This window comes from Felis catus, chromosome E1 (assembly GCF_018350175.1).
Source record: "Felis catus isolate Fca126 chromosome E1, F.catus_Fca126_mat1.0, whole genome shotgun sequence".
Taxonomy (NCBI): Eukaryota; Metazoa; Chordata; class Mammalia; order Carnivora; family Felidae; genus Felis; species Felis catus.
Genome location: NC_058381.1, coordinates 25,829,927 through 25,843,481, shown reverse-complemented (window position 1 = coordinate 25,843,481; position 13,555 = coordinate 25,829,927). Strand labels below are relative to the sequence as shown.

Genomic DNA, 13,555 nt, shown 5'->3' with positions numbered 1-13,555 from the left:
TAGATAATGTTAAAATTCTACCAGAGGTTTCAGAAGAGACTGGAGTAGCACAGACTATCAAATTTCTGTATAAAGTTACCACTGTTGATTTTTAATAGTAGACTTAATTCAAAAACTAAAAAATCCACAGATTTATGGTAAAATGGAACAAACCATGGTATATTTTAAATACTCTACTGATGGAGCATGAAAATTGTAAACTCGAACTGTGGTAAGTATATTGTACATGCAGATATATCCATATCCATTCTAATGAAAATACATTATCTGTTATTTCATATTTGGAACCAAACATTTATAACTTTAGTTATCAAAAACTAACACCTATATAAGACAAGGCTGGGAAGTGGAGAATTACCATCTGCTACAGTATCTGGTGAGCCTTTCTCCAAATCTTTCCCATTTAATTCTCAGAACTTAGCATATAAGGTTTGGGGCTCAGGCAAACTTCAGATAAGCCAAGGAAGGAATGGACCTTTCTGCAAGGCCTACTGTAGGCCAATGTCATTTACCCACTTAGCAACCTCTGTGGCAGATTTGTCTACAAATTTGAGATAATCAAATAAATGCTATTAAATATTTCCATTTCTAAATAAGAACAATCATCTATGCTTTCTAAAGGAAGCTCTTGTTACTGGCCTATACCTTGACAATGAGTGAGGCTTATAAATTAGGGAATGGAACCAAAGTCCTGGTAGGAACTCACACAATGTACAGCTAAAAGATGATAATCCAAATACATAAACTTATATTCTTCAGATGAAGAAACTTATCTAGGACACAATGGTAATACGTAGCAGAGCCAACTGAGAAGTCAAGGCATCAGATTCTAAGTCAATATCCTTTGACTACATTAACCTATTTCTACAGTGTCGGGCTTTAGGTTCTTAATACACACTTCAAATTGCTCACAAAGACATGAATAAATATAAAGACAGGAGAAGGGAAAAGAACAAGAAGCTTCTTCACTTAAGACAAAGGAAACATGAAAGACAACAAATCATCTCATGTTTACTTCACTGTTAGTTAAGAGTAAGGAAGTAACTTCATTACCAATATCTGTATTTTTTATTCCCATGAAATTACTCTGATCTCTTTTAGAAATTTGCTGCTCTCTATTTGTCCCTGGACAATGATATGTATTGGTTAATAACTTTAGATTTAATGCACATAAAATTAAGCATACTGGTGAAAAATTATCTATTTAGTAAATTTTACATAGGAAGCATTCAAACAAACAATTATCACTTACTTGATTCAGTAATTCAACCAAACATCTATGAAATGCTACTTAATAAATCCCTACTATTAATACTTAACACTTCAAAAAAATGAGCAATTCCTTAGTACCCAGTTTCACTTTAAGAGATGAGAACTATTCTTATTTATGTGTCACAAAACATGATGGAGGTTTTTCCAGTTCTCCAGTCTTATACTGGAAGAAAATGGACCCTGTTTGAATGAATGATTACTGAGCCAAGTGATTTCTAGCACTTGTTTTGCCTTCATCAATGTATACTGTAGTCAGGTTAAGCAACAGCTGTTGCCAAAATGGGCCTTATTTCCTCCAAGTGCTGCTTCAAGGTACAGAACATGAAGGTGTAAATACATCTGTCTTTTGCCATTTGCAGTTCTACTGGCCTTGTGTATGTCTTGAAGTAAGACAGATGGTCCCTGACATTGCACAGGCTTCCAGGGATATATATTTCCAAAAATAAGAGGGCAGATGTGAAATATGGTAAGCACACGTTTTATCCCCTCAAGGTTTGAACTGAGGCTTCTATCTCAATTTGAATATTCTAGTATAGGATCCTAGGCAATCCTAAAAAAATCTCTGTGCTAGAAATACAACTTTTTGTGCTTATTTTGACTTTTTGCCAAATATCTAGGACATGGAGTAATTAAAGGTTGATGTAGCCTAGGTAAGTACATAATTTTATTAGATATATTATCAGGTATACTGGAAGTAGTCACAAAACTTACATGTCTATAAATGAGTCAGCTCTGTGCTTTATTTCTACATATTCTATGTCAAATACTTCTTGTTAGTTTTATTTTTAAAATGCTACCAAAGGCATTTCATAGAAGCAAAGTTAGAGTAAGTGAGAATTTCTAGAATGAAAAGAGACCTGGAAAATGAAAATCCCATTTGCTCATCACTCTGGTAACCTTAATATAGCAAGCAAAATTCTCAGTAAATGTAACAAAATTTAATGGAAATAATGCAAATTAGCTAACTACAGTCATGAGACTTGGTCATAGTAAAAAAATGTTAATAAAAATGAAATAAATATAGCTTTTAAAATCCAATGGGATGAAATCTAATGATATGAGATGTATGGGATTTGGTTCAAATCTCAGCATATATAAAAAATGGAAATTAAGGGAATTTTTTTCTCATAAAACAAATATTACTTTTGGTAAGGCAAAATACATGTATTTCAGTGAAAATGCCAAATTTTAAGGTAATAAAACCATAAATTGTATTCTAAAAATTCTATGAACAAATGTTGGGGTGACTTAGAATAAAAATTATAAGGAAATTACACTATAGCAATTTCTGGATATAATCAACAAACCCTTCAGAAAATGGATTAGAGGGGGTGTCTGGGTGGCTCAAGTCAGTTAAGCATCCAACTCTTGCTTTCAGCTTAGGTCATGATCTCACAGTTCGTGAGTTTAAGCCCCACTTCTCAATCTCAATCTCTCTCTCAAAAATAAATAAATAAACATTAAAAAAAAAGTGGCTTAGGGTATTAAGTCTCATAAGAAGAGCCAACTATAAGTTATTAATACTATTATCAAAGTGTTTATAGGTCACTGTGATCTGTGTTAATAGGAAGCCAGAGAAAATAGCAGGAGGGGTGGGGAAAAAAAGAACAGCAGGTGGGGAGAGCGGAAGATAATGGGCAGGGTAATAATGTGTGCTACACTAATGGCTCTGCCACAAGTAGAGAAGTCATTACAGACAACTCTACGAAAAAGACCAATAGTGAGTTTTAAAATCTCTTCTTTTGATAACTGTACTATAGTTATGTAAGAGAATATCCTTGTCTGTAGAAGTTATATATTGAAATTGGTAGGAATAAGGAATTACTAACTCTACTTTGAAACAATTTAAGAAAAATATGGTGTGTGTGTGTGTTTGTATGTGTGTGTGTATGCACACGTGTGCATACATGTATGGGCAGAGTGAGAGAATGTGAATGATAAGGCAAAAATATTGGATTGTCAACATTTGGGGGAAATGGGAATTCATTTTACTGGTCTTATAAGTTTTTTTTGTAAATCTGAATCCTCCGAAAATTTTAAAAATTACAAACCAAGTATTCGTTGTGGGACAAATATTCTCTTTAAACACTTCAACACAGGACATGCTAAAAAGAATTTAAAAACTCAGCAAAAATATAATGGTCTGGGAACTGAGATATAAAACCAAGTCAACAATGCAACATGTGTACCTTGAACTAATATTAATTCCAAAGCACATAATTCAAATTCATTTATTTCATTAATAAATAATTACTAAGTTGTCTATAATATAAGGGAGCCTAATGTATGCAATCTAAAAATCTAAGAATTGTGACTAAGTTTTTAAAAAGAAAAGAAACAGAATTTATCCAAGTTCATAAAATATGGCAGTGGAGGGAGACACCAGATGATTAATAGTTTCTGTCCATCTAAGGGCAGAGAAATAGAGAGTAGCAAGAGAGAGTGTGAAAGAGTGTGAAAGACTTTCTCTTTTTATTGTGGAAAATTTCATATACATACAAAAGTAGGCTCAGTTTCCACTCCTCCTCACAACTATGTTGAATTAAATTCTAATATAATAGGATTTCATGCATAGAACCTCAGTCACTGTCTTATAAAAGCTTATTTGAAAAAGAGAGCTAATTCTTTACATTATAAAAATAGCATAGCTCATAAGTTTTAAAAACAATAAACACCAGAAACAAAACTAGAATTAAATTCAAGCAGAACAATTTTGAGTATTCTTTCACTTGGATTCAGGAAACACACACAAAAACTCATAAGTACTTTGCAGAATTGTACAATGTTCAGTTGAATCAAAAAGGTACAATTATGGATGATTTCTATAAGTAAAAAAAATAACTTTAAAATTATGATTCAAGATTTAGTCTAATTTTTATTTGATTCTACATCCCAGAAAAGTAAAAGAAAAAATGAATGAACAGTAAATAACCTCTTCATAACCTCTTTCCTATTAATAGCTACTGTAATTTTAAATATTTTTATGCTTATTTATTTTTGAGAGAGAGAGAGAGTAAACAGGGGAGGGACAGAGAGAGAGGGAGACACAGAATCAGAAGTAGACTCCAGGCTCTGAGCTGTCCGCACAGAGCCTGATGCGGGGTTCAAACTTAAAAACAGCGAGATCATGACCTGAGCCAATGTCGGACACTTAACTGACTGAGCCACCCAAGCACCCTTTACTTATCTTATTTAAAAAAAAAGAAACTAAAAGAGGAAAGGGAAGCCAACATTCTATTTAAATCACTGAACATAGTTAAAAAGCTGAAATAAATTAAAAAAAAAAAAGGGATACAGGCCCAATGATCTATAGCATAACATGCCTAATTTGGGACCTAAGTATATTTTTCCTTCCCCCTCCCCAAAAATGCCACAAACTCCATTTTATTTCTGCATTCAGCAATCAGATCACTTTGTATACGAATACCACCCCACCAGGTAGAGGGTCCATTTCTGTGCTATGGTGAAATCGGGAATTCAAAGGCCTTATCCCTGAGCATGAGTATTTCTTCTCACAAAAGTGACTTCTATAAACACTTTACCATCCAGCACAAAAATATTAAGACCTATTGATATAGTAGCCAAATAATATAATCTATTTCTTTTGTTGGAAAGGCCCTGAGGATTGTTTGAAGCCAGGATTGGGTTTTCTCTGAGCTACCTGCAGACAAAATTTAAGACATTTGTTTCATTTCAAATTAGATAACAATCTCAGGATTGCTTATTGATGAAACAGGTAATCTGCCTATAGATACATATTTTTCTGGTACAAATGGAATTTCAGAATCATTTTGCGACTGATCATCTAATGATATCTTAAATATAGTACTTTATTTTCAAGAACTCAAAGAAGTGAGTTTTATATTCCTAACCAGTAGCAATTAAAAATGTTTTTAAATAGCTAAATAAGCACAGACACATCAAGTGAGTCATCAAATGTCTTTGTGGATGTTAATGACCAATCTTGAGTAAAGCCCAAATTTTAGGACTCTGGCTTTTGAAAACTACCCATAATATCACATTGTCATAACACTAATGACAGATTATTATTTGTAAATTATACCACGATATAGGTTTTTTTTTTCCTTTAAGTTTCAGAAACATGGTTGTCATCTAACAAAGTTCTTTCCTTAGTATTTGGGCCAGGTAAAATCTGGTGGTCATTATAAACACAGATTATGTCCACAAAAGCAAGAAACTGAAACTGTACTTGCAGACAAAGCCGCAAGGCAGCAAGTATAAGACTGAGTAGATGGGTCTGGTTTTTATTAGCCAGTACTAGTTTTCACAACTTGTCACTGCTTTGTCTTTGCTATGAATGTATGTGCACATGGTTGTATTTGAGTATGTTTGTACATGTTCTATACTTTGTACTTATTCTGCTGCCATTAAGTCTCACATGGGCTGGAAATGAAGAACGTACTCAAACGACCCAAAAAAAATGTGTTTTATTTTTATGTATCCAATCCTCTAAAGCAGCTATTTTAAAAAGTAGCAAGCCTAAGGCCTTACCCTGTTCGTTTGGTGATGGTCCCCAATGTCATTGGTTGCTTGATTTGTGCAAGAGGCATCAATACCATCAAGCTGGGGAGAGGAGAGAGCCGAGGGTTGCCAGGGTTGTTGTTGGCAAAATTATTGTAGGAGTCTTGGCTGTTTAGTTTCCCTACAAAAAGAAAAATAAAGAAAAGCATCACCAAGAGATGTTTCCTTCTCTCATGTGATTTGCACTCACTCCACTAACCATTTAAGAAAGTTATCAAAGGCAGAATTGATTCTAAAAGAATCATGGTTATATGGATGGGAAAAAACAAAGGATACTGGTAACACCAAGTGTGACTTGATTATAAACAGAGATTTTAGTCTTTGAGGATAGGGGAATGGAGGATACAGAAATGGATGGATGTTAAGTGGTTATACAAATAATTAGTATAAAATTTAATTATAATTTTATGATCTTATGAAGGAATATAGGATAGTAACAGAAAACAAAACAGGAAGATATAAGGTAGTCTAGAGGAGGCATGAAGCAATTCTCTAAACAAGCTGAAAGTAAGTGGGTAGAATATTCCAGCCACAGCAGCCTGTGAAAGCTGGGAGGGTGGAAGAAAGAGGAGTCATGAGATGAGTATCCACAGAGAATAGGAGACACAGGATGAGTAACAGAAGTCATAGGTAAAATCATAACCTTCTTCCCAATATCTACCACCCTCCATCATAAAGTTTAAAAACAAAAATCAACACATTTCCCTTTATTTTATGCTGGGCATTAATATAAAAAATAAAAAGAATAGTCATTATGGCTCACTAGTAACCAGGAAAAACAAACTCATCTGTGAAATAAAATCTGATCTGCAGAGGGAATAATTACTTTCAGCTCACTAGTAAGCCAAATTCCTCCTACATACTTATCTTTTCTCCCTCTCCATGGTATTTTCCAGAATGTCCTATAAATGAAATCAGAGTATGGGGCTTATGGGGTCCAGCTTCTTTCATTTGCCAATAAGCATCTGAGATTCACCCACTCTATATTTTCCTGAAAGTATCAACAGATCTTTCCCTCTCCTCCCCCCCCCCCCCGCCTTTTTTTAAGTGGGCTTCATTCCCAGCACAGAGCCCAATGTGGAGCTTGAACTGACAACGCTGAGATCAAGAGTCAGATGCTTAATCAACTAAGCCACTCAGGGCACCCCAGATCTTTCCTTTTATTCGTGAGTATGATGGAATTATATGGAATACTCCAGTTTGTTTATCTAGTCACTGCTTTTGGCTATTAGGTTTCCAGCTTTTGGCTATTAATGAATAAAGGTGCTATAAACATTTATGTACAGGTTTTGTATGAATATAAGCTTCCTTTTTTGGATAAATAATCTAAGAATGGAATTGCTGGTCATAGTAAATGAATGTATGCATGGACATAATAATTGTATGTTTTAAGATTATAAGAAAATGCCAGTTTGACAAAGTACCTGAACCATTTCTCATTCTCACCAGTAAAGTATCATAGTTCCAGATCTTCCATATCCACACCAGCATGTAGTATTGTCATTCTTTTTGATTTTAGCTATTCTGGCCTTTATTTGGATTTCTCTAATGCATAATACAATGTAGTACTTTTTTGTTCATATACTTGTTATCCATATTTCTTTTTTGATAAAGTACCTGCCCAAATCTTGTGCCCATTTTAAAAACTGAGTCAATATTTATGCTGAGATATAATTCATATATTGTGAAAGTCACTCTTTTAAAATGCACACTTCTGTGGTGTTTAGTATATTCTACAGTGTAGCACAACCACGACCACTATCAAATTTCAGAATATTTTCATCACCCAAAAAGAAAGCCCATACCCATTGGCAATCACTCCTCCTTTGTCCCACCTCTCAGCCTTTAACAACCAGGAACCTCCTTTTTGATTCTATGGCTTTGCCTATTCTGGATGCCTCATAAATGGAATCATATACAATGTGGCCTTTTATGACTTAGTATCTTTTCAAGGTTCATCCATGTTGTGCCACATGTCAGTAGTTCATTATTTTTTATAACCAAATAGCATTCCATTGCATGGATGTACCACATTTGACTTATCCATTTATGTGTTCTCAAGTTTTCTTGGGTATACACACCTAGAAGTGGAACATTTCAGTCTGTATTTAACATTTTGATGAACTGCCAACCTGTGGCTGCACCAATGTATAAGGGCTCCAACTTCTCCACATCTTCAAAAATACTGTTATTGTCTACCTCTTATTTTAGCCATCCTAATTTTTTTTAATGTTTATTTATTTTTGAGAGACAGGGAGAGGCAGAGGGCAAGCAGGGGAGGGGCAGAGAGCGAGAGGGAGACACGGAATCTGAAGCAGGATCCAGGTTCTGAGCTATCACCACAGAGCCCGATGCGGGACTTGAACTCATGAACTGTGACAGTATAACCTGACCTGAAGTCAGATGCTCAACCGACTGAGCCACCCAGGCGCCCCTGTTTTAGCCATCCTAGTGGGTATGAAGTGGTGTCTTATGTGGTTTTGATTTGCATTTCCCTAATTACTAAGGATGTTAAACATCTTTTTCATGTGCAGTTTGGTAATTCGTATATCTTCTTTGGAGAAATGTCTAATCCGAAATATTTGCCCATTTAAAAACTGGATCGTCTGGGGCTCCTGGGTGGCTCATTTGGTTGAGCGTCCGACTTCAGCTCAGGTCGTGATCTCACGGTTCATAAGTTTGAGCCCCATGTCACGCTCTGTGCTGACAGCTCTGAGCCTGGAGCCAGCTTTGGATTCTGTGTCTCCCTCTCTTTCTGCCCCTCCACCACTCGTGCTAGGTCTCTCTCTCTGTCTCTCTCTCTCTTTCTCTCTCTCTCTCTCTCTCTCTCTCAAAAATAAACATTTTTAGAAAATTAAAAGTAAATAAAATAAAAATTGGATTGTCTTTTTACTGTTCAGTCATAAGTTAATCATATTCTCTGGATACAAGCCCCTGGTCAAATATATTATTTATAAATATATTTGTCCCATTACATGTGTTGTCTTCTCACCTTCTTCATGATGTTCTTTGAAGTATAAAAGTTTTTAATTTTGATAAAGTCTACTGTATCCATTTTTTCTTTAGTTGCTTATACTTTTATTGTCATATCTAAGAAACCATTGCCAAATCCAGGGACACAAAGATTTATGCCTATATTTTCTTCTAAGAGTTTTATATTTTCAGTTCTGACATTTAGGTCTTGGATCTATCTTGAATCAATTGTTATAAATGGTGTGAAGTAGGGGTTCAATATCATAACTGTGAATTTTGGATACCCACTTGTTCCAGTCTTTCCACGGAAAAGACTCTTCTTTCCCACATCAACAGATTGTCCTGACACTCTTGTTGAAAATCAAAAGGCTACAAATGTAAGGAATTATTTATAGATCTTACTCTCAAATTTTAAAAGATCTTTATATATTCTGGACATAAGCCTTTTGTAAATTTTCAAATATGTTCTACCACCCTGTAACTTGTCTTCTTACAGATCTTTCAATAAGCAAAAGATTTTTTCCCATAAAGTCCACCTCATGAATTTGTTTAGTATATGTGGTGTTGAATTGATGAACTATTTGCCTAACCTAAGGTCAAAAAATTCAATCTAAAAAATTTTAAGTCTTGTATTTTATCTTCATATATATAATTTATATCATTTGTTACATGATACAGTTAATTTTTTAAGGTATGAAATGTGATTTTTAAAAAAAATAACGACATGAAATGAAACAAATGAAAGCAAATAAAACAAAATCTCCAAAGTTTAAGTGAAGTTTATAGCAACTTTACATATTAGGATTTTTTTGTTTATTTTTTAATCAGTGCCCTGATATTAATGATAAAAATTTTATGATATTACCAATATAAAATATTACTGATAATGTCTATTACTCCAGTATTATGATAACTGAAGCCTGAGACAAGGCTGGATCCATGATCTCTGTAATTTTTTGATATATTCACCAAATGACAAATTTGAGCTAAATTTTGGTGAGCTGAAGTGGTATGCCAATTTGGATTGCTTTCTTTTTTTTTTAATATGAAATTTATTGTCAAATTGGTTTCCATACAACAAACACCCAGTGCGCATCCCAACAGATGCCCTCCTCAATGCCCATCACCCACCCTCCCCTCCCTCCCACCCCCCATCAACCCTCATTTTATTCTCAGTTTTTAAGAGTCTCTTATGGTTTGGCTCCCTCCCTCTCTAACTTTTTTTTCTTCCCCTCCCCCATGGTCTTCTGTTAAGTTTCTCAGGATTGTTTTCTTAACACAAAAAGAAATCGTATTATAATTACTGAAAAGAAAGAGAACAGTATATCAAAAGGGAACATACTATATTCTGGAACAGAAGCACCCACTTGGTCATTTATTATTTCTATATTATTTGGTGTCACCACCTTGTGGCCTACAGCTACAAAATTCAAATTAGTTACAGATCTCATAGAGAGAAGGCTATGAAATACAAAGACAGAAATTGTTATTATGTTATCAAAGTTCTCTTCAGATACAAGCCACATGGGATTAGAAATTTTAGAATATTTTACGTGTTTTTCTGAATGTCCATGTTTTGAAATGCTGTCATATTGGGAATTAGGTTCCTAAACAACTCATAACTTCTAAAATAGACATTACACAAACATCTACCCAAATGCACACAGAATTCACTAAAAATGTGCTTTTATTTTCAAAATTCTTAGCACCCCTGTTCAGTCACCTTTTTCCAAGGAAAAATTATTGTGAAGCACCTCTGTCCCAGTAAATAATGGTTTTTCAGAGGGACTAAAGATAGAAAAAAAAATAGAGAAAAATAATATTGAATTTCATTTCTTTTAGTCAGTGGTTTCATGTCACTGTATTCAACAAAACCTGCTGCTTCCACCAACGTTGTCATTTATTTGCAAAGATGCCAGCTAGGATTCTGATTGGAACTGCAATGAGTCTGTAGATCAGCTGAGGAACTACTGCCATCTTACCAAGCCAAGAATATGAGATGTCTTTTCATTTATTTAAGTATTCTTTAATTTCTTTGAACATTATTTTGTAGATTTCAGGTTACAGGTTTTATACTTCTTTGGTTAAATTTAGTCCTATTTTATTCTTTTGGATGCAACTTGTAAAAAGAATTATTTTTAATTTCACTTTTCAGACTGTTAATTGCCAATGTAGAAAAATACAATTAATTATTGTACATTGATCTTATATCCTATAATCTTTGCTGAACTTATCTCAGTTTCTTGTGGATTCCTTAGTATTTTCTACATACATGATCATGTCATCCTCAAAGAAGAAAGTTTTACTTCTTCCTTTCCAGTCCAGATGACTTCTATTTATTTTATTGCCTAAAAGCCTTGGTTACAACTGCCAGTACAATATTGAACAGAAGTGGCAAGAACAGACTATGATTCATTTTAAGTTATTTTTTGTATATGGACTGAGGTGTGAGTTGAGGTTGTGTTCATGCTTTGAAAGTGGATATCAACTTGTTTCATCACCATTAGAAAGATGATCCTTTCTCCATTAAATTGCCTTTTCATCTTTGTCAAAAATCAAATGACCATACACGTGTGCATCTATTTCTAGATTTTGTTCCATTGATCCATGTGTCTATCCTTTCACTAATACTACATTTTCTTGATTACTGTAGGTTTTTTTTTTTTTTTTAAGACAGAGAGAGCGCACGTGTGAGCCTGTATGAGTGGAAAGAGGGGCAAAGAGAGAGGAGAGACAGAATCCCAAGCAGTCTCTGTGCTGTCAGAGCAGAGCCAGACACAGGGCTCGATCTCACAAACCGTGAGATCATGACCTGAGCCGAAATCAAGAGTCGGACACTCAAGTCACTGAGTGACCCAGGCACCCTGTTGATTACTGTAGTTTCATAGTGATCCATGCACTTACACAGAAACTTTACAGAAAATTTTCCACACTTTCCATGTTATAAAAACGAGTCCAGTGTTTATAACTCAACAACTCTTCCATACAGAAAACACCTTATTGACCCAATGTTATTTTCAAATAATTGTTCTTAACTTATAAAAGTTATCTGCCCCAGTTCAATGGTTAACAATAAATATTGTATTTTATAAATAACAGCAAACAGTAAGCATTTTTTTTTAATAATTTGTAAGTGGAGTGTTAAAGTCCCCTGCAATTACCACATTCTTATCAATAAGGTTGCTTATGTTTGTGAGTAATTGTTTTATATATTTGGGGGCTCTGGTATTCGGCACATAGGCATTTATAATTGTTAGCTCTTCCTGATGGATAGACCCTGTGATTATTATATAATGCCCTTCTTCATCTCTTGTGACAGCCTTTAATTTAAAGTCTAGTTTGTCTGATATAAGTATGGCTACTCCAGCTTTCTTTTGGCTTCCAGTGGCATGATAAATAGTTCTCCATCCCCTCACTCTCAATCTGAAGGTGTCCTCAGGTCTAAAATGAGTCTCTTGTAGACAGCAAATAGATGGGTCTTGTTTTTTTTTTATCCATTCTGATACCCTATGTCTTTTGGTTGGCGCATTTAGTCCATTTACATTCAGTGTTATTATAGAAAGATATGGGTTTAGAGTCATTGTGATGTCCGTAGGTTTCATGCTTGTAGCGATGTCTCTGGTACTTTGTCTCACAGGATCCCCCTTAGGATCTCTTGTAGGGCTGGTTTAGTGGTGACGAATTCCTTCAGTTTTTGTTTGTTTGGGAAGACCTTTATCTCTCCTTCTATTCTAAATGACAGGCTTGCTGGATAAAGGATTCTCGGCTGCATATTTTTTCTGTTCATCACATTGAAGATCTCCTGCCATTCCTTTCTGGCCTGCCAAGTTTCAGTAGAGAGATCGGTCACGAGTCTTATAGGTCTCCCTTTATATGTTAGAGCACGTTTATCTCTAGCTGCTTTCAGAATTTGCTCTTTATCCTTGTATTTTGCCAGTTTCACTATGATATGTCGTGCAGAAGATCGATTCAAGTTACGTCTGAAGGGAGTTTTCTGTGCCTCTTGGATTTCAGTGCCTTTTTCCTTCCCCAGATCTGGGAAGTTCTCAGCTATTATTTCTTCAAGTACACCTTCAGCACCTTTCCCTCTCTCTTCCTCCTATGGAATAACAATTATGCGTATATTATTTCTCTTTAGTGCATCACTTAGTTCTCTAATTTTCCCCTCATACTCCTGGATTTTTTTTATCTTTTTCTCAGCTTCTTCTTTTTCCATAATTTTATCTTGTATTCTCTCCTCTGCCTCTTCAATCCGAGCCGTAGTTGTCTCCAGTTTATTTTGCACCTCGTTGATAGCATTTTTTAGCTCCTCCTGGCTGTTCCTTAGTCCCTTGATCTCTGTAGCAAGAGATTCTCTGCTGTCCTTTATACTGTTTTCAAGCCCAGTGATTAATTTTATGACTATTATTCTAAATTCACTTTCTGTTATATTGTTCAAATCATTTTTGATCAGTTCGTTAGCCGTTGTTGTTTCCTGGACGTTTTTCTGAGGGGAATTCTTCTGCTTCGTCATTTTGGATAGTCCCTGGAGTGGTGCGGGACTGCGGGGCACTTCCCCTGTGCTGTCTTGAATAACTTGCGTTGGTGGGCGGGGCCTCAGTCAGACCTGATGTCTGCCCCCAGCCCACCGCTGGGGCCACAGTCAGACTGGTGTGTGCCTTCTCTTCCCCTCTCCTAGGGGCGGGATTCACTGTGGGGTGGCGTGGCCCGTCTGGGCTACTTGCATACTGCCAGGCTTGTGGTGCTGGGGATCTGGCGTATTAGCTGG

At 35.4% G+C, this 13,555-nt stretch overlaps 1 protein-coding gene across 1 annotated transcript in view; it reads right to left on the bottom strand.

Annotated features, from left to right (window-relative positions):
- The window catches only part of BCAS3 (BCAS3 microtubule associated cell migration factor), a 617,319-nt gene that overhangs the window by 322,740 nt on the left and 281,024 nt on the right, over positions 1 to 13,555 (bottom strand). Inside the window, exon 18 of the mRNA XM_011289076.4 lies at positions 5,785 to 5,935. Within this exon, the coding sequence (XP_011287378.3) occupies positions 5,785 to 5,935 (151 nt within the window). The remainder of the gene's footprint in view (positions 1 to 5,784; positions 5,936 to 13,555) is intronic.